This window comes from Geotrypetes seraphini, chromosome 1 (genome assembly GCF_902459505.1).
Source record: "Geotrypetes seraphini chromosome 1, aGeoSer1.1, whole genome shotgun sequence".
NCBI classification, from domain to species: Eukaryota; Metazoa; Chordata; class Amphibia; order Gymnophiona; family Dermophiidae; genus Geotrypetes; species Geotrypetes seraphini.
In genome coordinates this window covers 261,934,274-261,960,169 of record NC_047084.1, presented here as the reverse complement: position 1 = coordinate 261,960,169, position 25,896 = coordinate 261,934,274, and the positions used below count along the sequence as shown (strand labels likewise).

General features: G+C 41.0%; 1 protein-coding gene across 4 annotated transcripts in view; it reads left to right on the top strand.

Moving 5' to 3' along the window:
- The window catches only part of RGS12 (regulator of G protein signaling 12), a 240,664-nt gene that overhangs the window by 194,784 nt on the left and 19,984 nt on the right, over positions 1-25,896 (top strand). For all 4 annotated transcript variants that reach the window (XM_033950323.1, XM_033950342.1, XM_033950313.1 and 1 more), the window contains 3 exons: positions 9,817-9,913; positions 21,612-21,682; positions 24,583-24,736. In XM_033950323.1, coding sequence (XP_033806214.1) covers positions 9,817-9,913; positions 21,612-21,682; positions 24,583-24,736 — 322 coding nt within the window. The remainder of the gene's footprint in view (positions 1-9,816; positions 9,914-21,611; positions 21,683-24,582; positions 24,737-25,896) is intronic.

Here is a 25,896-nt window from a genome sequence, read left to right as displayed (position 1 = left end):
GCCTAGAAGTTTGGCCTATATATAAGAGATGTCCCTGCAACCTATTATATATCAGCAGAAAAATTTGAGGATTCTTAATTTTCCGGTTGCCAAGTTTATGTCTCCTAAAGAACTCTTTAAGAACTTTATGTTGAATGTCTTAAATGTACCTGAAGTAAGTCTTCCCCCGATACAAAGAATTTACTATATAAAACAAGTGCAGAAAGAAAAAGCTACAGCAGCTGAAAATTTCAATTAGATGTTTCTGATATTCTGCAATCTTCTGACATTGAAATTCAGGGAAGAGCAACTTTATTGGTCTCGTTGGTATTTCTTCAAGATAAAGAAATGTTGCTTAAATTATATTTCAATTTAAAGCAGATTTCCTATTTGGGGGAAAGGGTATATATATTTCCTGATGTTTCAAGGTGGACGCAGTCCAGAAGGAAAGAATTTCTGTTACATAGATCAAAGGTGATTGCTTTGGGGGCAAGTTTTCAGTTGCGATTTCCTTGTAAATGTTTTTATTTTTCGAACCTTCCCAATTAGGTTTTTTCCTTGAAGGTAAAGGAATCTCTACACAGTCCGAATGATACAGGTTAATAATGCGGTTAAGATTATTTTGGATAGGTAAGATCTGACTGCTCTATTTCTTAAAGTTTTTAGTTTCCTTTGTATATTCCCCTTTCCCGAGGGGTTTTACTTTCATCTTGTCTCTTCTCCTTAAGTTGTGGACTGTATTATATGATTTATATGGATGTTTAAATTTCAATTCTTGGTATGTAATAGGACTAAGAGAATAATATATTTCTGTATTTCTTTAAACATCTTGTATAGGATGCATTAAAATGATAAATAAATAATAAAAAAATAAAAATAAAAAATAAAAAGTTTGTGGGATACTGCCATAGAGATTTGAATTGAGACATTCAGGTCAGGACATGCTCAAATCCAGTAATACTTTAGAAAAGGCTCTGCTGATGCAGTTGTGCAAGTGTATTTGCTGGCATGAGTAGCAGAAGCAGCCTTTTTACAAATATACATATTGAATAAATGAACTGCCTGAACTAGTAGCTTCCACTTAGAGGTGCCAGCATTTGCATGTGGAAGTAGCAGGTTTGCAACTTACGCATATAAGTGGCACTAGTGCTGCCTGACTCGCCGATTCGAATCGATTCACTTTGGTGAATCAATTCAGTGTGAATCGTTTTGTTTGATGAAATCGAACTCAGTGTTTCAGCGACCAACACCCCCCCCCCCCTTCCCCTGGTGAGACCAGACATGCCTCCGAGGCCTCCTAAAGCAGCAGTGATGGACAGGCTGAACGGGCTGCTTGCATCCTGCCCCGCTGGGGCCTTCTTTCTGTCACATGTAGTAGAGGGAAGCCTGTATCTTTCAACACCACTTCCCCTTCACTGGGCAGGGACATGCGCTTGGCAACCTGCGCTACTAGAGAATCCACCTTCAGCGAAAGAAACAGTTGATGAAAATCAGCATCCATTGGTTAGGTAAGACTGAGGGGCAGTCTGAAGAAGCAAGCTGTCCAGTTTTCCCAGGCTTGTCTGAGGCAGAAGTTTTTTGACTGCAGTTTCAGCCTAAGTAGCTCCCCAGTACTTGCATGGCACAGTGAGTACAGGTTGTCACGGCAAATGAGGAAAATCAGTGGAGGGGGAGGTTCTCCAAAAGTGGTTTCTGAAAGTTTCTGGGCTAGGGACAGTGTTCCTCACCTCTAAAATCGTATTCCCCCCAATTTTTTGACCCTTTATTCAGCTCCCACAGACCAATTTTGGTGCCAAAATCGCTGCTGTAGTGGCCATCTTGGATTTCCCAATTTTAAAACAAAAGTCTCTATCTGCTTCAAAACACTTTGATTTGGCTCAAAATCATTCTAGATAGACTCCCCAGGCTAGGATAGCCAAGATTCATGACAGATTTGTGTTGGAAGGCTGGCTGAAGGTGTGCTACGCGACACATGAGGGGGGACAGGAGCCCCACTGGCTTAGTTTTTCCTCTAGTCCTTCAGGGGGCATGGGGGTCCTAGATGGCTCAAGTTACAGGTCAGAAATCCTGGTCAGAGCTGGGAAATTGTGACAGTGCATCCCTGACAAAGCACAGCCATGCATCTACTGTTTAACCCCAGAAGGGAATACAGGAGTGACTGCCAGGGCCCTCTGGGTGTCCTGATCAGGGGTGTGCTCCAGAATTTATTAGTATGTTGTACGAAGCATACTTGAATTATAATGGTCGCGTTGACTCCTCAGGAGTTGCAGTGGTAGTAGCGCCAGGAGTTCTCCCCACTAATAGCGCAGTTTTCCTGCAGCAGAGCCATGCACAAGATACGGGGGTTCAGTCAGAAGAGGACAGGGATGAAGTGGATTCTGTATCTATACCTTTATTTTCCCAGTCTGTGTCCTCAGTAGTAAGAGATTTTGCATTGCGCCTGGGTGAGCCAGGTCTTGACCAGGTGTCAGCCCTGGATCTCAGAGAGGAAGCAACTGTGCGCAGGCTGTTTAAGTTCAAAGTACTTTTGGGGATAATTAGGGAGTCTCTTCAAGAATTAAGGATAGAGCCTCCACAGACCCTTTACTGCTCAGTGCTCGCTTATGAACAACACTAAGACTCAGACCAAATGAGTTTTCCCTACCATCCAGACATCACTAAGATGTTGACAGACCATTGAGAGGGCCCGAAGGGCTTCTGCGGGTGTCTAAGGCCATGACAAAACTTTATCCAAAGGATGCTGATTTTCATCAACTGTTTCTTTCGCCGAAGGTGGATTCCCTAGTGGCGCAGGTTGCCAAACGTACCTCCCTCCCCAGTGAAGGGGAAGTGGTTTTGAATGATGCACAGGACCATAGACTGGATTTTGTCCTTAAGAGGCAATTTGAGGCTGTGGCTTTGGGGCTGAAGGCAGCAGCAACAGCGTTGTACATTGCACTTGTCTGTCACTCGAGATTATGTCATGCTCTGTGAGCAGAGGCTGACACAGATCTCCAGTTCCTTATGTCGGGAATGGATTAGGTAGTGCATGCTCTATATGACCTGTTCAGGGTCCTCAGCAAAGTCTATACATATGCTATTTATGCTTGTAGAATAGAAACATAGAAACATAGAAAAAGACGGCAGATAAGGGCCGCGGCCCATCTAGTCTGCCCACCCCAATGACCCTCCCCTATTTATCTCTGTGCAGAGATCCCACGTGACGATCCCATTTCTTCTTAAAATCAGGCACGCTGCTCGCCTCGATCACCTGAAGTGGAAGTCCATTCCAGCAATCAACCACTCTTTCGGTGAAAAAGTATTTCCTGGTGTCACCGTGCAATTTCCCGCCCCTGATTTTCCATGTATGTCCTCTTGTCGCCGTCGGACCTTTGAAAAAGAAGATATCTTCTTCTACCTCGATACGGCCCGTGAGGTATTTGAACGTCTCGATCATGTCTCCCCTCTCTCTGCGTTCCTCGAGTGAGTATAGCCGTAATTTATCCAGCCGTTCCTCGTACAGGAGATCCTTGAGTCCCGAGACCATCCGGGTGGCCATTCGCTGGACCGACTCAAGCCTCAGTGCATCCTTGCGGTAATGAGGCCTCCAGAATTGTACACAGTATTCCAGATGGGGCCTCACCATGGATCTATACAATGGCATAATGACTTCAGGCTTGCGGCTGACGAAACTCCTACGTATACATCCCATGATCTGCCTAGCCTTAGATGAAGCCTGCTCCACTTGATTGGCAGCCTTCATGTCTTCACTGATGATTACCCCCAAGTCCCGTTCTGCAACAGTCCTTGCTAGGATCTCACCATTTAGGGTGTAAGTCTCGCATGGATTTTGACTGCCAAGGTGCATGACTTTGCATTTCTTGGCATTGAAGCTCAGTTGCCAGGTCCTAGACCATTGCTCCAATAGGAGTAGGTCGTGTTTCATATTGTCCGTTGTGCTCTTGCTTGTTATGTTACACAGTTTGGCGTCATCGGCGAATAACGTTATTTTGCCGCGAAGCCCCTCAGTCAAGTCTCTTATAAAGATATTGAAAAGGATTGGGCCCAAGACCGAGCCCTGCGGCACTCCGCTGATCACTGCCGTCTTTACAGAGGGGGTGCCATTTACCACAACCCTCTGAAGCCTACCACCAAGCCAGTCCCCAACCCATTTAGTCAAAGTGTCACCTAATCCTATTGAACTCATTTTGCACAATAACCTGCGGTGGGGGACACTATCAAATGCTTTGCTGAAGTCCAAGTATACAATGTCCAAGGACTCTCCAACATCGAGCTTCCCCGTCAGATGGGGGTGGGAGATTCATCCTCTAATGCTACTCTAAGTAAACTGCCTTTTAAAGATCAATTTCTCTTTGGTAAGGGGACTTGACGATCTAGTGGCCAGCATGCAGGATCCTAAACAAAAGTCTTTACCAAAGGTCTCTAGGGAGTCAGGTCAAGGTAATTTTCGTGGCACTAGGCGCTTTTGCCAATACTTAGGAGGACCTTCACTCTAGAGATCATTTCAAGGCTTGAGACAGACATTTTGGGGTGCCAAGCATCACCAGTCATCAGGATCCCACCCTACAGTGGTCCCAAAGAAGCAGTTATGATGCCAGGTCAGGAGCCATACCTCCAAGGATGGAAGGGAGGTTGTCAGCTTATGTGGAGGCTTGGGTGAGGATCACTTCAGACCGCTGAGTTCTTGAAATTATTCAGGAGGGGTACATGCTCGAGTTCTTTTGTCCTCTTCTGGACCTCTTTATGAATTCTCCAGCAGGAAAATCAGAGAAAGTGTCAGAGTCAGAGTGACAGTAAGAAGGCTACTAGATCTAGCAACCATAGAAGCCATCCTGGCTGAAGAATCAGGCTTAGGCAGATACTCCATATACTTTATTATGCCCAAAAGAGACTTGGAAGACTGGAGGTCGATTCTGGATCTGAAGTCAGTCACTAGCTGCCCTCAAGATACCGCACATCTGCATGGAAGGGTTAGGTCGGTTATTGCCTCGTTGGTGCCTGGGGGAATTTGTCACCTCTCTGGAAATGACAGAGGCTTATCTGCATATCCCTATTTTTCCAGATCACAGGAAGTTGTTGAGGTTCCATGTTCTAGAACAGCTCTTTCAGTTCTCAGCTCTTCCATTTGGGCTGGCCAAGGCGCCACACAGTTCACCTCCACAAGGAGGGGATACTAGTTCATCTGTACATGGATAATTGGCTGATATAAGCTCCATCCAAATCCAAAGGAAGGTCAGCAGTGGAGCATGTAATCCAGCTTCTGTAGAGTCTGGGCTGGGTTATAAACTTCTTAAAAAGCCACCTGGAGCCAACACAGTTCTTGGAATATCTGGGTAACAGTTTCAACACGAAGAAGTACAAAGTTTTCCTTCCGGAAGCCCACAGAACGAAGCTCACTTGGCAGATCAGGGAGTTTCAGAACAGGCCAATACCAACAGCTTGGCATTACCTGCAGGTGCTGGGGTCAATGGTAGCAACTATAGACATGGTACCCTAGGTGAGGGCACATTTATTCCCTCTTCAGGATGTGCTCTTATCCCTTTGGATCCCCAAAATGGATGCTTTGCAAATGCCCCAACCTTGGACAACAGAAGCGCTTTGCAGTCTAAACTGGTGGCTGGAACCGCAGTCTCTCTCCTGGGAAATGCCACTTCACTTCGCCACATGGGTGATTCTGATGACGGATGCCAGGGAGCACATTCGAGGGGTGTCCAGTGCAGGGATGCTGGTTGATCAGCCAGAGGAAGTGGTTGATCAACCGGTTGAGCTGAGAGCTATCTGCTTGGTGCTGCAGGTGCTCAGAAGCTCACTGCAGGACAGAGTGGTACGGGTTTTCTCAGACAATGCAATGGTGGTAGCCTATGTCAATTGGCAGGGAGGCACCAAAAGTGCTCCTCTATTCATGGAGGTCCAAATGTTGTCTCATTGGAGTTGTTTCATTTAGTTGGAGATCCATCTGTTGGCTTTCTCAGCAGCACATGTAGTGGGAGTAGACAATGTGCAATTGGATTTTCTCAACTGGCAGACTCTAGATCCCAGAGAATGGGTTCTGTCTCAGGAAGCATTCAACAGCATTGTAAGTCATTGGAGGTGCCCGATGTTCGATCTGATGGCATTCACGGCCAACAAGAAAATGACTAGATTTTTCAGTCGAAGATATGAACCAGGAAGTGACAGCTTGGACACCTTGGTTCAGCCATGGCCACAGGCAGGACTTTTGTATGTGTTCCCTCTGTGGTCCCTGATAGGCAGAGTCCTGCAGAGAATAATGTCACACCCAGGGTTAGTAGTTCTTGTTGCACTGGAATGGCGAGGCATCCGTGGTACGCAGATCTGGTCTGTCTAAACAGGGACCAGAGACTCAGACTATTCTGTTATCTGGGGTTACTGTCAAAGGGCCCAATCGCCATTGAGGATCCAGAGCACTTTGGTCTTACGGCATGGCTCTTGAGCATGCAGTCTTAGTGTGCAAAAGCTATTTGGAAGTGGTTATTGGCACTCTTCTAAGTTCTAAGAAGCAGACAACATTGGCTGCCTATGAAAAGACATGGAAGTGCTTCTAGGGCTGGTTTGCACAGAAGAGTGAGAACCCAGTCACGGCTCTGATTCCTCTAGTTCTAGCATTCCTTCAAGAGGGACTTGAAAAGACCTGGTGGTTGGCTCCCTCAAAGTACAGATAGCGAGTCTTTTGTGCTTCAGGTCCCAGACTAATAAGAGGACATTGGCCTCTCACCTAGATGTGGCCAGATTTTGGAAGGGAGCATTACATCTGCATCCTCCAGTACATCAACCTTTTCCAACATGGAATCTTAATCTCATTCTCACTAGAGCTCCATATGAACTTTGGAGAAGACGTCAATGATGGACCTAACAGTTAAAGCAGTGTTTTTGTGGTGGTCACTTCAGCACGATGGGTGTCTGAACTGCAGACTTTATCCTGCAGAGAATCTTTTCTCAGATTTTCAGAGTCTGAGGTATTTCTGCATACAGTCCCCTCTTTTTTGCCAAAAGTAATCTTGACTTTTCATGTCAGCCAGGAAGTAAGGTTGCCTGCCTTCACGTCCTCGGGGTCGAAGAAGAGTGACAAAGGATGTTCTCAGTGTTGTTGTGTTATCTGGAAATGATGAATGAGTTTTGACTGTCAGATCATCTCTTTGTGCTGGTGGGTACTAGCCGCCAGGATCAGCTGGCTTCAAAGGCGACCATTTCTAGATGGTTTCTTATGGCCATTTCTTCAGCTTATATTGGAAGTGGAAAGAGACCTCCTGTATCCTTAAAGGCACATTCCACTAGGAGTGTGGCATTCTCATGGGCAGAATCTAGAGCAGTTTCCCCTGAGGAGATTTGTAGAGTGGTCACGTGGTCCTCCCTCCATACTTTCACAAAGTTTTATAGGATGGATATAGCGGTCAAATTGGATACCACGTTCAGATCTTCAGTACTTTCAACAGACTCATCTGTCCCTCTCTAGATTCTAGGGACTGCTTTAGTATGTCCCACAGGTTCAAGACTGATGTTCTTATTGCACTAGATGGGAAGATTAGGAACATCAGTCTTGAAGCCCACCCTGTCAGATATTCATTAGCCTGCTTATTGTCCCAGCCATGTCAGTATTACCAGATATCTTGTTTCTTTCTTCTGTCAAGCAAGGTCAAGGATAGGGGAGACCACTTCTATTTTGAAGAGACCAGGCGATATCTTTCATAACTCCAAGGCTGTTGGTTCAGGTTACACTCAGGTAGATGGCTTTTTCATTCCACCTCATTATGTGTTATAAATGGTTCATGATTATTTTGTGTTAAATGTTGTGCTGTGGGCAGAACAGACTTGTTTCTTCTCTAGGGCTGACCATCTGCTTTGATACAAACTGAGGAATTATAGGACAACCCAGAGTGAAGGGGAGGCGGAGCAGAAAATGTAAATAAAACTCTCTACACTGGATCTCACAATCAGAATTTCACAACCCACCTATTCAAGACTAGGGTTACAATATGGCTCCAGAAAAAGGAGGAGAGATTGAGACATCTGGGTTTTACTTCTACTGAAAGCAATGGAAATAAGAAAGACAGATTGTGACATATGGGTTTTACTTCCATTGGAAGCAATGAAAGTAAAACCTGGATGTCTCAATCCGTCATCCTTTTTCTGGAGCCATTTTGTAACCCTATTCAAGACTAATGTTCCTATCAACCTAAAAGAAGATTATCAAAGTAAATACTAATATTCCCTAATGAAGAACTTTAAGAGCTGTTCACTGCTAAACTCCTTAATTCATTGTACGTAAAGCTTCTCTTTATTGTATTTACATTTTCTTTTATTGTATTCACAATCTCTTTTACTGTAAACCGCCTAGAAGTCGCAAGATAGCTGGCGGTATATAAAAATAAAGTTATTATTATTATTATTATTTATGGGCCACTATAGAGAAAATCATCCCAGAATGCTTTGTTCATGAGTTACAGCACTTATACACATTTGTAACCTGGTTGTGAAATTGAAGCTGATATAATTATTGAAAAATACATTTTAACCCTTTATTTGGCAATATTGCTCAGAGACAACATGTGTCTTCTATGGCTCTTATGGGAGATCTGAATCTCCAAATGCCTGTTACTTGGCACTGTTGCTCTCGTTCAATACCAAGTTACATAAAGCAGCCTAATTAAAGGGTTTAAACCTACTAATTTCTTGGGCCTACATCTGCTTTTTTTTTTGTAAGAAGAAATAGGACGGTGACGGGACATTCGCGTGCAAGACTTCAGTGCGCCGACATTGCAGTGCTGACAATTTGGCGCAAGACACCAGCGTGCTGCCTAAAAAGTGACTTTTAAAGAGCTCCGATGGGGGAGTAGGGGAGAACCCCCCACACTTTACTTCAGACTGTTTGCGCTGCCGTTGGGGGAGTGTGGGGGGTGCAACCCCGCACATTATAGAGAAAACTTAACTTTTTCCTAAAAAATCTGGAAACAGTTAAGTTTACTCTATAATGAAGGGTTCCAACCCCCCAACCCCTCTCCAACGGCAGCGCGAAGAGTATGAAATAAACTGGGGGGGTTCTCCACTCACACCCCACATCGGAGCTCTTTAAAAGTCACTATTTAGGCAGCACGCTGGTGTCTTGCGCCAAATTGTCGGTGCTGTAATGTCGGCGCACTGAAGTCTCGCGCGCGAATGACTATGAACCTTTTAGGACAGAGACATTTTAAGATAGAAGCAAATTATCCGGTGTTATATTTCTTTGTAATATGGTGAATTAACAAGACAATTCTTTGCTGTTTTTGCCATGTATTCAATATAAGTTTGAATGTTCCATTTAAGATGTGATCTCATAATGTTATTTGTGTATTGTTCTATTGTCATTACTTTTGTAGGAAAATTGTAGATGGTAATAATTTCTGATGCTTCCATAAACTTGTAATTATAACTTGGAACCTGAATTGTATAGGTTAAGTCCCTACAGCAAGGCTTCTGGAGCCTGTCCTGAGAGAGACTACACAGCAGGGTTGTCCAATGTTGGTCCTCAAGGGCCGCAGTCCATTTGGTTTCCCCAATGGATTTACATGAGATCTATTTGCATATACTGCTTCCATTGTATGTATGGGGAAATCTGAAAACTTGACCTGGCGAGGGTTGATATTGGATGCCCTTGCTCTACAGCCGGTAGGATGTTGGCAAATATGCACAGGGTTAGTTTGCATGTGTATGAGACTCAGTATATGCAAATTATCTCGTATATTCATCATGAATTTCCTGAAAACTTGACTGACTGGGATTCTCAGAGGCAAGTTTCATTCCTGAAATATAACTGTAAAATGAAACTTTATGATCTTGCTTTAGAGTGGAGAGCAGGAACCGCTAGATCTTGGTGTTCCCATTTCTAATCTGGATGGACAGCGGGTTGTCTTAGAAGATAAAGAGACTAATAAGGCTAAAGGTAAGCAGTTCAAATACTATGCATATTGCATAGTTTCATCAAGTCCAATATTTTTGTTTCTAACAATGGCCAGACTAGGTCATAATTACCAGGCAAAGTGTAGGTAGATTCCACGCAGCTTATACTCAGAGATCAGCAGTGTTGTATGAAAGAGCCCTAGGCAGTGGGAATGAGTAAAAATGGCAGTAATATTAACTGGATGAGCCCAAGGCAGCAAGAAATGGCTTAAAGTGGCTGCAGCTTTGGCTAGCAGATATTAGTTGAAGTGGTAGCAATGTTGACTTGAAAGAGCTTGCTGCTGCTGCTGCTGTTGACCCTCCACCAGGGCACAGATTAGTTTCTCCATGTTTTACTGGCAGCCCTAGTGCAAACTGAATAAAAGAAAAAAAAAATCCTGCCTGCCCAACACTAACTGTACTGTTTCGGATCCCTCTTCAGAGGCGGAGTTAGTCTCGTTTGCCTTAAAGTATAGTTGAATATTAATCTCAGGCCCAGACCCCTGGAGTTCATGGGGTCCACTTCTTCTAGTGGGTTGTGCAGAAATCCCACCCTGCCACCACATATAATATTACAAGCAAGGATTGAGTGTAAGGCTGTGTAAACACTGCCAGATGCATTCAAAGGTTTTAAAGCAAAGTCTTTGCTAACTAAAAAACCTTGGATCCTGTTACTTCACAGAGCCAGGCATACAAAGAACAGTCTCTTTGTTCAATGAGCAAAAGTCCTACAATGGGCCTTTGTAGGGTTACCAGATATCCATAAAAACTTGGACATGTCCTCTTTTTAGAGGACTGTCCAGGCTCCTGGACGGATTTTCCAAAACCCAGCATTTGTCTGGGTTTTAGAAAGCCCCTACAAGTTCCAGCCGCATCTGGAGAGCCTCTGAGCATGTACGGATGACATCACACACATCCATGCATGCACCAGGCCCTCCAGACGCGGTTGGAGCTTGTCGCAGAAGAGGAGGCTTTATGGGGTCGGGACTGGAGGCAGAACCGGGCGGGCTGGGGCAGATCAGACTTGGGCTGGAGGCAAAACAGGGTGGGGTCATGTGTCTGGGGTTTTTGCATGGAACAGTCTCCCGGAAGAGGTGGTGGAGACAGAGACTGTGTCTGAATTCAAGAGGGCCTAATGGTTACTGCGGATGGGCAGACTAGATGGGCCATTTGGCCTTTATCTGCCATCATGTTTCTGTGTTTTCTTTTTAAATATGGTAACCCTAGGCCTGTGGCTGGCAGGACCCAAGACACAGGCCATGACTTGTGACTGCCATACCTCGAAAACAGTCTTGAAAAGTCTTTCTTTAGTCCAGTAACCTGGTCTGGCCCCACTTAGCTTTCCAAACAAGGCTCACAAGTATTCAACCAAAAGAAGTTGGCTTACCTCAGCCAAGCAGAATATCTAGCTGTTGTAGTCAAGGCCTATACCAGGATCACTTTTTCTTCCTCCCCTGGGCCTCCTTAACCCAGCTGTGGTTCTACTTCTTATATTTCCTGGCAGCAGCTTCTCTGACTCCATCTTTTCCATGTCATTTCCCCCTAGGGAAGAGCTATGTAAGTCATGGTAGCTCTGGCAATGTATCCAGCAGAGGAATAGTGGTTTTTAGCACTGGGTGGCATGCTGAATGCTCTAAGAGCATTGGGAGCAGTGCAGAGCATTCAGTGGTTTTGTAAAAGGGGGGTTAGTTTTGAGTTTTTTTAACTCTGCATTTGTAATTTAAAGCTGTGCATGCTGTGACAGGACATGCTTATCCACTCCTGCCCTAAGGATAGTGTTCAGTTACCTTTCTGAATTTATGTGCTGCATTCTTTGAATTAGTCCCCTTATTTTCTAACTATGGTTACTCTTTCTTATCTTTCTATCTGTTCCATCTGTACTTATAGCCTATGCTGTCCTGTAAAATGTTTTATTGCATATTGTGTTGACATTGTAATATAGCATACTGTGTCATACTTTTTATTGTTATATGAATAACAAGTGTATATTGTTATATGAAAATGCAAGTGTATGTTTCACTGTTGATGTTCACTTAGGTAAGATTAGCTCAGATTCACAGGAGTTCAAATTATTAGAATGCATGGTTGTTTTAAGGTTGATGTTGAGGTTTCTATACCACTAAGTCAAGACGTCCTTTTTCTAAAGCTTAGCATGTGCTAAGCTTTAGTAAAAGGGCCCTTAAGTGTTTTCCCATTAAAAATAAAATAGGATAAAACTTTTTTGCATAGGCCCCTTATTGCATTATTTTATTCTTAGCCACATTTTGATGCCAGGGCTTAACATTTCTCTTTCTAGTGCAAAAGGCATATGAGTCTTGAACCAGTGGGTTATTCACTGTAGTTGCGAGCTGTGTAAAAAAAATCATCTACATTTTTTTTCTCTCAACCCCGCCTCCTGCATCACAGGGCTGTGCTATAGCCCCTCAGTTTCTCCTTCTACACGCGAGATGGAAGGTGTCTCTCTGATGTGCTCTGATTCTGGTTTATTATTGAGGTTTCTTGGTGCTTCAGAGGTCCCCACTGGGGCAGCTCTTCCTGGGAGAAGACACAGACTTTCTGGACCAGAAGTCTGTAACTGGGAGGGCAACCCTTTTACAGGGCACCTACCTAGCCAGCCTGCTTTAATAATTTGATGACTCGGGGCTCGTGCCCCTGGTAGCAAGAACATAAGAATAGCCTTACTGGGTCAAACCAATGGCCTATCAAGCTCAGTAACCATAGGCTCGCTCTTGTGCATGCTGTTCTACACTCCAGAAGCATTCTTTGAAGGCTAGACTTTTGCATCAAGAAAAGTTTTGGAGACACCCACAGCATCAACAATGTCATCTCCACCAGCATTCAACAAGCACCATTCCCCAGAGGCACTGGCTCACCGCTTGGTTTTTCTCCATTGGTACCACCAGCTTCTTCACTTCCTAAAACTGCTAAAAAGAGTTCTCATGCCTCACCTGCTAGGCGTACATCAGCGTCTTCTCAGGCATTGAATCAGTCACACGCCAAACGCCAACAAAAGAAATCACATTCTCCTTCTCTGCAGTTGGTGTCTCCTCAGATGTGTGTCTCCTCAGAGGAGTGTCTCTTCATCGAGATCCCCAACGCCTCGACACCCTGCAGAACCAACTATACTGACAACATCTAAAGTACCGGTGCAGACCTTGCAAGATCAAATTAAGGAGTTACTTTAGAGGGAGCTGGCACTTTGCTAACAAGCACAAACAGTCCAGGTTCCTCCCTCGGCTCCATCGGTACTAATTCAGTCAGAGCATGAGGGATTTTGGTATCAAGTTCAGAGGCATCATTCTACTCAGTCTTGATCTCCGTGATGCCACAGCACTCCTTTTCACTCCACATCTGAGGTTATGGGTTCAAGACCAACACTGCTTCTTGTGATCCTGGGCAAGTCACTTAATCCTCCATTACCTCTGGTATGCTAGGTAGATTGTGAGCCCGCCGGGACAGATAGGGAAAAATGTTTTGAGTACCTGAATGTAAAACTGCTTAGACAAACTCCATTGATAGGCAGTATATAAATAATTAATAAACTTGGAAACTACAAGCTCAAATTCTTTCGGCCTCTGACTTGATTGTGAGAGAAAGCAGCTAGGTCCAAGCAACGGTGAAACAGCTCTTGGATATTCAAGCCGGAGAACCTGTACTGACCGAGGAATCGGACGTGGGCAGACTCTATATACTTTATCATATCCAAGAAAGACTCAAATGATTGGAGGCCAATCCTGGATCTGAGCTCAGTCAATGCAACACTGAAAGTATCCCAATTCTGGATGGAGACCATGTATTCGGTCATACCATCAGAGGCGCCAGGGAAATTTCTAGTCTCCCTGTATTAGACAGATGCTTACTTGTATATTCCCATATTCCAGCTGATAGGAAGATGCTAAGATTCCATGTGTTGGAGAATCGTCTCCTATTCTCAGCACTTCCATTCGGTCTGGCAACAGCACCTCACACCTTTCCCAAGATGATGGTAGTTGCAGCAGCTCATCTGTGCAAGGCAGGGATCCAGCTGCACCCACACTGGGATGATTGACTGATCAGAGCTTCATCCAAAGCAGACAGTGAGAAAGCAATGGCATCAGCTGCCTAACTGCTATAGTTCCTGGGTAGGATCATCAATGCAGATGAGCCACCTAAAGCCAACACAATCCCTGGAGTACTTGGGGATCTGTTTCAACATGGTAGAAGGCTGAGTTTTTCTTCCAGATCCACGCAAACTGAAGCTAATATGCCAGATCTTAGAGATTCTGGCAAGGCAAGCTCCCATGGCTTGGCACTATCTATAGGTGCTGGCATTGATATGGACGACTATAGAGATTCTTGGGTGAAACCTTATCTATGCCCTCTCCAGGATGTGCTATTATCCCTCTGGTCTCCACAGACAGATTCTCTCCAGATGCTGCTGAGCTGGATGGCAGAGGCAAGTCACAGCTTGAGTTGGTGGCTCCAGCCAGAGTCAGCGTCCAAAGGCTTGCCTATACACATATCCTCTTGAGTGATCCTGATGACAGATGCCAATCTTTAAAGCTGGGAGGTAATTGCGAGGGTCATCCCATTCAGGTCATATGGTTGCTATCTCAGAGGAAATAGTCTATCAACAGACTGGAACTGCGAGCCATTCATCTAGTACTGCAGTCATTGGAGAACACCCTAGAAGGCAAAGCAGTCAGGATTTTCTCAGACAATGCACGGCTGTGGCATACATCAGCAGCCAGGTAGGCACCAAGAATGCTCCATTCAGATTGTAGGCCAGTGGTTTTGCTAGGCAGAAATCTGCATACAAGCTCTATCAACAGATACTCTTACATAAGATGATGTAATTTTCTTGTTAACAGTATTGTAGATAATGTAGTGAAAAGGTAGACACATTTTCATACAATAGTGAGACATTTATACTTAGCGACAAGGTAGGCACATTTTCATACAATAGTGAGATATTTTTATATTTGGTAGAGAGTTGTTATTAGGTTCAGAAGTAACCAGTCTGGTTAGCAACTTGATGGGTACATTCTTCCTATATAGTAATGAGACAACTATACACAGCATGAAAAATCGAATACATTATTTGAGATCTAATTACAGCAACAAGATGATTGATAAGGCACCCTAACATGTGTGCATATGGAGTAGAGAGACAATTACTATATTTAGGTAAAAAGGTGGGTTTTTACCCTTTCCTGAAATTTAATAGATCTGCCAGTGACCTAATAGTTGGTGGGATTTTGTTCCATAATCTGGGTATGAAGTGTGAGTAGGCATGTTTGCGGGCATTTTCTAGTAGAACGGTTTGTGCTGATGGAGTAGATAATCTTCTCTCGCCTTGTGATTGCAGAGGTCTGTTGGGGATGTAGGTTGATAGTTTTTCTACCATTTAGAGTGGGACCATTTTTTTCAAAGAATTTGAAGGCTAGTGTCAGAGTTTGAAAGATGCAATGTTTCCGGATGGGCAGCCAATGTACAGCTGCCAGAATTGGAGTGACCTGGTCGTGAACAATTAGGTTCTTCAGTAGGCAAACTACTGCATTTTGCATGCATTGTAACCTTTGTAGATTCTTTGCAGATAGTCCCATTAATAGGCGTAGAGCAGTTGAGTGAATTCTCCTTTGGAGCAGTATATACAAATTTTTTGTAGTTGGCATAGGTAGTAAAAGGAGGTTGATACTACCTGTGAGACATGACTCATTAGTGATAGGTCAGCATCAAGAGTGATTCCATTTATTAGAAAACAGATTAAAATGCAATATATAGAATTAGAAAAAGAAATCAAAATATTAGAAGCTAAATTGGTAAGTAAATGGGAAAATGAGATATTGCAAGCTCTTTTGAAAGCAAAAGGTAAATATAATGAATTATCTTCAAAAATGATAAGAAGAGATTTGTTTTCCAAACAAGCAGTGTATTATGGAAATTCTAATAAGGCGGGGAGATTATTGGCAAATTATCTTAAAGCAAAAAAAAGGAAAACTAATGTTAATGGGATAAAAGATGATAATGGTACAATAACAAATCAAACAGATATAATTTTAAAACAATTTCTAAAATTTTATAAAGACCTGTATTCTTCCGAACCTTATTTGGAGAGACAAAAAGATGGTAAAAATTTTTTAGATTTAATTAATGGACCTAAAGTTCCTGATCATATAAAACGGAGTTTACATGAACCTATATCATTAAAAGAATTAGAAACAGCATTGAGATCTCTTAGAGTTGGATCCGCTCCAGGTGGTGATGGTTATACAGTAGAATTTTATAAAACATTTCAAAATATCCTTTCCCCACATTTACTAAATTTATATCAAACACAACTTATAAAAGGTGATATTAAAGGTACTATGGCTGAATCAATAATAATTGTTCTGCCTAAGCCAAATAAAGATCCTACTTTGGTTTCGAACTACAGGCCTATATCTTTAATAAATGTGGATAATAAACTTTTGGCGAAAATTTTGGCTTTGAGATTAGCCAAAGCTCTCCCACATATTATAGATATGCATCAGACGGGTTTCGTTGCTAAAAGACATTCCTCTAATAACTCTAGATTATTGTTTCATATGTTAAATTTATCAAAAAAAATAGATGAACCGACTTTTAAAGTTTCCTTAGATGCAGAAAAAGCGTTTGATAGGGTAGAATGGAATTTTATGTATCAAGCTTTAGAATGGTTTGGTATAGGTTCTGGATTTATACAAATGGTAAAAACTTTGTATAGCTTCCCGATTGCAAGATTAAATATTAATAATATGATATCTGATGGATTTCAATTGCGGAGGGGAGTTAGACAGGGTTGTCCTTTATCTCCTTTGTTATTTGATGTTATATTAGAACCCTTATTGTTAGCAATACAGCAAACGGGGGAGATACAGGGTATTCCATATTCAGATATGGAATATAAAATTTCGGCTTATGCTGATGATATTTTGCTTTATTTGAAAAATCCAGAATCTACCTTATCTTCTTTATTGGAATTAATTGATAAGTTTGGTAAATTTTCAGGTTATAAAATTAATTGGAATAAATCTGAAATTATACCCTTAAATGTTCATTGTGTAAAAGGACTATTTAAAGATTTTCCGTTCATATGGAAGGAAGAAGGATTTAAATATCTTGGCATTCAAGTTAAAAATACAATTGAAGATACCGTAAAAGAAAATGAAAAATTTGTGTTAAAAAAAGTTACGGAGTTGTGTGAGCAATGGAACCCTTTACATATTTCTTGGTGGGGGAGAGTTCAAACTATTAAAATGATGATCTTGCCTGTAGTTTGCTACCAAATGAGTATGATACCTATTTATTTTCAGGGGTCCTTTTATAAAAAGATTAATAGCATTTTAACGAAATTTCTTTGGCTTGGTAGAACACCTAGAATAGCTTTAGTAACTTTGCAAAAATCAATTAAGGAGGGAGGGGTAAATTTTCCAAATTTTTATAGGTACCATCAAGCCTATATTCTACATCAGGGTATGTATTGGATCCTCCCAGAACTTATAGATAATGCACCAGATTGGTTATATTTGGAATGGCGCCTTATGCTTCCCCTAAATTTAGTTCACCTTCCAAGTATTAACATGCCTAGAAGATACAGAGAAAATAAAATATTAATGGATACTTGGAAAACGTTGAGATTTATTAGTAAATTAACACCTATCCCAATAAACAAATCAACTAATCAATCTCTATGGATAAACTCCAAGATCAAAATTGGCGGAGCTCAAATCCTTTGGAAGAACTGGATAATTGCAGGCATTAGATCTCTAGATGACGTTATTTCAGAAGGTAAACTGCTGGATTTTTCACAATTGCAACATAGATTTGGTCTTAGTAAAACACAAAGTTTTAAATGGTTGCAATTGAAGCAGGCCATTCAGGTTGGGTTCCCTGAATGGAAAACATTGAATAATCAATATATTTTAAAGTTCTTATGTTTTCAAGCAGACTTCCTAGGACATCAAGCCGCATTGTGGTATAAATTAATATCTGGATATTTGAATAAAAAACCAAAAAATGGTCTAAGAGATATTTGGAGCATTGAGATTAAGCATCAAATTAATGCATCTCAATGGCCACAAATTTGGTCTTGGAGAATGAGATGTACAGTGTCAGCATCTATGAGACAAACTTGGTTCTTTTTATTACATAGAGCTTTTTGGACCCCTACACGTTTGCAAAAATTAGACAGTTCTAAGTCCAATAAATGCTGGCACTGTAATCTGGAACCAGGGACATTAGATCACTTACTGTATCATTGTCCCTACATTAAAACTTTTTGGAATTCAATTTGGCCACAAATTAATAAATTGATGGAAAATCATATAGCAATATCATATGATACAGTATTATTTGGAATGATGATGAGGAAAAAAAGTCAAATTTCACCAGAAAATAACAAGCTTTTATTAATAATGACAGGGGTTGCCATTCAACATATAACCAATAATTGGAAGAATTATAATAACCTAAATTATACATTTTGGTGGAATACAATATGTCATATATTTAAAATGGAAAGAACAATAGCAATACAAAGAGGGACATATACTAAATTTATAAAAATATGGGGGCCATTGACAAAATATTGCAATGAATAAATAGTAGGATTTTTCTTCTTCTTTTCTTCTTTTAAATATCTTTTTTGTGACACACATAGAGGGGGGGCAGTGAAAATAATTTTTACATAATAGACTATAATATGATATATAATATGTAATGTATGATTAAAAAATAATAGAAGGGTGGGGGGAGGGAGAGGGGGAAAAATATATTTAGAATATGATGTATTAGATATAAAAGTGATATTGTGTATTTATCAATTGTATTTTAACATTTTGTACACTTTATGTAAAACTTGAAAATAAAAAATAAAAAGGAAAAAAAAAAAAAAAGAGTGATTCCAAAGCTGCAGACTTGGTCGTTAGCTTTGAGGGTTGCATTGTCCCAGGAGAGAGTTGGACAATGGTAGGTGCAGTTTTTCTTGCAAACCAGCGTAGTACGGTCACTTAGATCACTCTCTGACTTTCAGAAATGTAAAAAGGTGTTGAAAACAACCTTATTTATAGAGGCCTTTTCTTAAAAGATGGTTCTCTTTTTATTATTGTTGGAAGAGGAGTTCTGTATATTGTTTTTATAGTATTGTTTTATAATTGTGTAAGTATTTTGTGAACCACTTAGGTTTTAAGTGGGGTATTAGTTTTTAAATAAATAAATAATTGTAGCTTGTTTACAGTCATCCAAATTTTGATTTTGGATAAGGAAGCATTATAATTTTTTTTATTTTATTTGAGTGGAAGCGGAAGGTAAAGTTGGATATCGTCTGCAAACGAGTAAATCTTAATGCTATATTTTGAAGCAATGTTAGTAAGACATGGGAGAAGCTTCTGCTGGCCCTGGATTGGTAGAATAGAATGTTGCTACTCTTTGGGTTTTGGCCAGGTACTAGTGACCTGGATTGGCCACTATGAGAATGGGCTACTGGACTTGCTGGACCATTGGTGTGACCTAGTAAGGCTATTCTTATGTTCTTAAAGAGCAGTGGTACGCCTTAGGGTACGCCATATTTGAGTGGTTTGGGATGTGACATGTCATTCCCTAGTAGTATGTTTTGCGATCTATTGTCTAAGAAGGAAGAGAACCATCATAATGCCGAGCCACAGATACCAATGTTGGCTAGCATGGAAAAGAGAAGAATGTGGTTAATGGTATCGAAGGCAGCACTAAGGTCTAAGACAGTGTCTCTCAAACTTTCTTGAGCCGGGGCACACTAAAGTTTCAAGTTTCAAGTTTTATTAATTCTTGATAAATCGCCTATTTAATTTCCTAAGTGATGTACAATACAAATTTAAAATAAAACAAGTAATACAGTAATAGATTAAGAGACAAATTAAAGAAAAAAAAAAGACAATACACGAATAGGGAGGAAAAAAGGGAGAAGTTACAATTTCTTTTCAAGAGTTAAGGAACATATAAAGGAAAATAACATAAGGGAAATAGGACTTTAAAATAGCAAATTTAAGGAAAGTTGGATTAAAAAAAATCATAGATTAAAAGCATCTTTAAAAAGATAGGTTTTCAGGGATTTTTTAAAAGAGACAAAATCTTTATCATTTCTAATAAACTGAGGAATGGAGTGGCCACGGCTTGAGGTACCCAGAAGTACGCGGATGTCACCATGATGACATCGCGCATATGCGTGACATCAACACGTCGACGTCTGTGCATGTGCAGAGGTCCTCCAGATGGGCCTTGAGATGCCAGTAGAGGGTGCCAGCAGGGAAGAGGGCAGGAGAGAAGGAGAGGCTCTAGTGCCAGCTGATTGCCTACAGCAGTATTTCTCAACTACTTCAAGCTAAGTATCCCCTAAGTCTAACAAATATCAACTGAGTACCCCAACCACAGACCTCCCTAGGCCCACCCAAGCTCTGTCCCAGATCCCATCCCCTTTACTAATTGTAATGCAATTTTTTCCATTCATTTTTCATATACACATAATATATAATGCATAATATACACAGCAGATATAAATGCTCAAAACAGACACAGTTCAATCACTATATTGAAAATAAAATCATTTTACCTACCGGTGATCCTCTGCAGGTTGCTGTAATTAGCTCTAAAGGTGAGACTGGGAGGCAAGGGGGAAGCCGGAGGATGCTAGAGAGAAGGGGGAAACATACAGGCCTTCGGCGAATCGGGCAGCGCTGGTGCTGTATCGCGTTGGGAAGTCAGCTGGCAGGCGCCTCTTTTCCTCCTCAGTGTGCTGTGGCACACTTGGAATCTCAGGAGGCACACATTTTGAGATACACTTTGTCAAGGAATTTCTAACAGTCGTCAATGTCTAATAAGACTGTTTCAGTATTGTGGAATTTTCTAAATTCTGATTGGTCCCACTGGTTCAGAACTCATATGCCTTTTGCATTAGAAGGGAAGATTAGGTACTTATCTCGATAATCTTCTTTCTAGAAAAAAGGCATATGAGTTTTGAAGGCCCATTCTGTCAGATTGCATTTAGCTTACTTATTGGCTCAGACAGGTAGGTATTTCCAGATGTTGGATTTTCTCCTGTCCCAATAGACCTGAAGTGATGAGCTAACCCATTTCAAAGGACAAAGGAGAGCCTATGAGAACTACATAAGTGTTAGTGCTGGTTGCTCTCAGGTAAGTGGCTTGATCGGTTCCACCTTGTTTGAGATTATGTTTCAATTGGCATTGATTTTTTTTGCATTTTAATTGTTGCAGAACAGAACAGAATGAGCTCTGTCAGGGAATTCCCTGTATCCCACCTCCTTATTTCTTCTCTTATAGTAATTATCAACTGCTTTGGTATGAACTGAGGGGCTACAGCTGAGAGAGAAAAAAATGTAGATGCCTTCTACACAACTTGCAGCTAGAGGTGGATAACCCATTCGTTCAAGACTCATATGCCTTTCTACTAGAAAGAAAATTATCGAGTTAAGAACCTTATCTTCCCTTGCAAAACATCAAAGGCTGTATATAACTGGTGTACACCGCCTTGGGTAAATTTCTTCATAAAGGTGGTTAATAAATCCAAATAAATAAATACATTTGTGTTTTCATATTTAATACAAATGTATTAAATTCCTAAGAAAATTCTAATACTAATACTAATCCTATTACTATGACTGCACATGTATGAAAATTTATTTCAGACCTGCTACATTTTTTTATATTTTCAGGCAATCAAAAGGGTGCTTCTGTGAAGCAAAATACAGCTGCACTCATAGGTTCAAGAAATCGCTCAAATACGGTAATCTTTTTCCTTAAAATATTTTTGATTTTTTTTATTTTGCTTCCTATTTTAATAATGTCTCATTTAAAAAGAAATGTGTAAGAAGGATCTGCAGAACTTACCTAATGTAATTCTTTCCTGCCTGCCTGTGTTACCTTTGAGCAAGGAGGGGTTTGCATGTGTCTGTGTTCAGGGTGAGGGGGGGTACATGTATGTCAGAATACACATTTGATTCTTTCGTGCACCTTAAAAATCAGTTGAGAGGAGAAGTAATTATTAAGACAACGTTAAAATCAGGTTTTTACTGAACTTTAATTTCCCACAGGAGTGATGAACCTGTGGTATCTCAGTACCACAGGTTAGTCACTTTTGCATAGTCACTTTTGTAGTACAAAAGTAATGCTGCTTATGATATATCTCGCAAGCATGAGTACTGTTTTTTCCTGCCTCAGGAGCATCGCACTGTTTCTTAAAGGTCTAGACTGAAGTATTCCATACCCAGCTCCCCTTTTTACTAAACACACCCTCAGATAGCATCCTCAACTTCATGCTCTCCCATTCTTACATAGCTGATTGAGTCCCAGCGATGATACTGTGAGATTACCAGTAGGGATAATCAGTGCCATTTTGAACCACAGAAACATCTAAGTTGAAAATGTCCAAATCTAGACCATTTGGATGGGGGCGGAGGGGGGGGGGGCAGCATTGTACGAGATAGACTGTCCACATAGACATCCCAATAGAGCAGTGGACCACCTTAGAGGGCACTGTTGTGCATTTCACATAAAGGGTGCCAAATATACATCTAACCATAATCCTCTTATAATTTATGGTGATCCCTCCAAAACTTCCCCCAAAACCTACTATATCCACCTGTCTCTCACCCTAATAGTCCTGTGACAGGTGAAGTTCCTGTACCAGGGAGCTCATTTGCATAAAATATTGTAAAGACTGCTGGGAGCTTTCCACTCACACTGAATGAGTTAGGGTACTAAAAAGAGCAGCTTCAGAACAGAGAGCAGGAAACACCAAGACCTTCTTTGTGAGCCGGGTGACCCTCAGGAGGAGGAATGTTGGTTTCGGCCTAATTACCGGTAAACTTAGTATTAGCTGGTGCTGACAGGGAGCCTGGTGCAGTAGAGGAATTGTCCAGTGCTGACAGGGAGCATGGTGTGGCAGTGAGAGACCCTGCCCTATATTAGCCTACCTGGTAGAGCTTGGAGGAACTGGAGAGCCCTCAAGCTTTATGACCAGCAGAGGGCCCAGTGAAATAGCATCTGAGTGACCTAGAGAGTATTTAGAGAGAGAGTGCCTGAGGGACCGGGAGATGGGGAGAGTCCACCAAAACCCACCCACATCCTACTATACTGTCATATAAGTGCCACCTTCAGCCATAAGTGCTATTGGGGTGGTAGACAGGTGGGTATAGTAGATTTTGGAGAGCTCAACATAAATTATAAGGGGATTATGGTGAGATGTATATCTGGCACCCTTTATGTGAAGTGCACAACATCGCTCTATTGGGATGTCTGTGTGGTCAGTCCATTACAGTAATGACTTCTCCCATGTCTAAATGGTGCTGATGTAGATGTTCTAACTTGGATGTTTTTGTGGTCAAAAATGGCAAATAAAGCTACATGTTTCAGCGGCCAAGACATCCAAGTAGGGGACTTTTAAAAAAAAATTATCTGGGCATCCCATTTGAAAATGGCCATTGCTCCACCTCCGACTTTGGACGTTTTTCACAAAATATCCAAAGTCGGACTTAGACGTCTTATCAAAAATGGCCCTCTGTATAAGATATGCATGTATACACAGAATAGCATTTAGGCAGATATATGGCATTTACATGTTTGCACATACATATGGGTGTAATTCTAAACATTTGTATATATAATTGTTAGCACATGCTTTTAGAATTACCTCTTTGTTTTATGCACATCACATTGAATGTCCTTTCAGGTCAAAATTCAGCCCAGTCTGCATAGGAGTACATATGAGTTTTTTGCACTTATACTTTTTATACACATTTACAGCCACTGACTTTATAAAAGGCTTTTTCCATGTGTATAATATGTTGTACACAATAAGAATAAAGCTTTAAAAAACTATTCCAGAACAATATAAATTTAATAAATGAGGTAATAGGGTAATTTGAAATGATTTCTAGAACTCTACTATGAACTCCATACAGAAAAAATTAAAGTGTTGCGTACAAATTTAGATGATGTAATATTGTGTACTTGATGTAAGATGAAAAACTGAATAAAGAATTTGAAAAAAAAAAAAAAAGAACTCTACTGTGAAACCATCACCACCTGGAGCGGATCCAACTCTAAGAGATTTCAATGCTGTTTCTAATTCTTTTAGTGATATAGGCTCATCCAAACTTCTTTTTATATGTTCAGGAACCTTCGGTCCAATAATTAGATTTAAAAATTCTAAACCATCTTTTTCCCTATCTCCAATATTAATATCATAAATGATAGAATTTCAAGTGATGTATTTATTATCAAATGTTTAATATTTATGCACTTGTTGTAAGATGAAAAATGAATAAAGATTTATTAAAAAAAAACAAAAACTACTCCAGAGTTATTTACAGGGCCAAAATGTATCTATTCAGCTCAAAATGACTCTATTCAGCTACTGAAAAATGTAAAAAACCACCCATTCTGTCAACTTCTGCTGCTGATCACATAATTGTTATGAGTCATGGCCCCTACATTTTTATTGAGCTTAATCAGAAATGTATGTTTCTGTTGTGTTTTAATTGTTAATTTAAGTGTCCCCTATTTACTGATGTTTCTGTTGTGTTCCATTTGACATGATTCATTCTGTCTAGCCAGGTTTTTTTCCAAATGACTGTTTGAAACTAAAAATAATCCTATAACCTTTTCTTTCTTTTTGCAATCCAGGGAGAGGAAAGAACTTTGGTAAAATCTTCCTCTATTAGATTAAAAGGAGAACATGGAAAAAATGCTAGGGATGCTCGGAGTTCCAAGAAAGAGGAATCTATGGCAAAGACTGGGAAAAAATCTCATGTGAAAATCAGTTTGGATGAAGCAGAGGGTATGTACAAATGATTTGCTCAACTTCCCATGTTCTCAGCCAGTTGTTCCAGAGCCAACTTACCCAGTTACAGAAGGGAGAATTTTTGGCAGGTCTTGTTATTGAACTTACATCTCAATTCAGTCTGCTCTTTGTAGTCCTTGATTCCACACACTGAAATTAGTGCTGCATGTCCCATAGTGCACCTTGATAAGGTTGACAGAAATCCAGAACTGGTCTACAGTCTCCCTCCTGGAAGTGGATAACTTGGTAGCTCTCAAGCTCTAATCATTAAGCCTCTCCATTTGAAGCATGTGCCTGCCTAGTTCCCATGCTCACTGTATTTCTGTTACAACCACAGCAAGATTCTGCACGTCCCCTAATATGAAGAGAAGGGCATGAATGAAAAATAATTGGGAGAGGAAGGGCAAGGAAAATGATTGTAATATAGGAAGGTAAGAAGGAACCAGGTAAATGGAAGTCTGCAGTAGGGGGCCCGATCATGTATGTTTGCCTTGGGCCCAACACAGTATTAATCTGACCCTGTCCATGAGTAGAAGTTGTTGAAAAGGATTAGGACTGAAGAATGGGGAAAAATGTGAAGACTAAGCAGCAAATTCCAGAATTTACATGATGGTGCACAGATCTGGTGGGCATGGGACATTGCCCAAAGGAGCATATAAGCAACAGGACACCACTAGAAAAGAGAGCTAGAGAGTGCATGCACTTGTTTACATTTTGGTCTCTCTGGAGAGGTCAGTCTCATATAAATAAAGCTTCCCTTTGAAAATCTGGACTAAATTAGAGAAGTTCATTGGTACCTGTGCACATATGAGATCTGTTCAAAAAGTTCTAGGACTGATTTTATAAAAATGTATTTAACAGTCTTACAACTTATTCCATCGGGTCCCCTTCAAAGTACTTCCCCCTCCCTAAGTTGTGTCAAATTTTGCTTTATGTCTTCAATGGTGTCAAATCGCTTTCCTTTCAGCATGTATTTAAGTTTAGGAAACAAGTAGTCATCAGCAGGGGCCAATTCAGGAGAGTATGGTGGCTGGGGAAGAGCTGTCATTGCGTTTTTCTGGTCGTCTGTCATCAATCGTGGAACAAACTTTGCCACAACATGAGACATCCCCAACTTCTCTGGTAGAATGAACCAATGGAGATGTTGCATTCCTCTG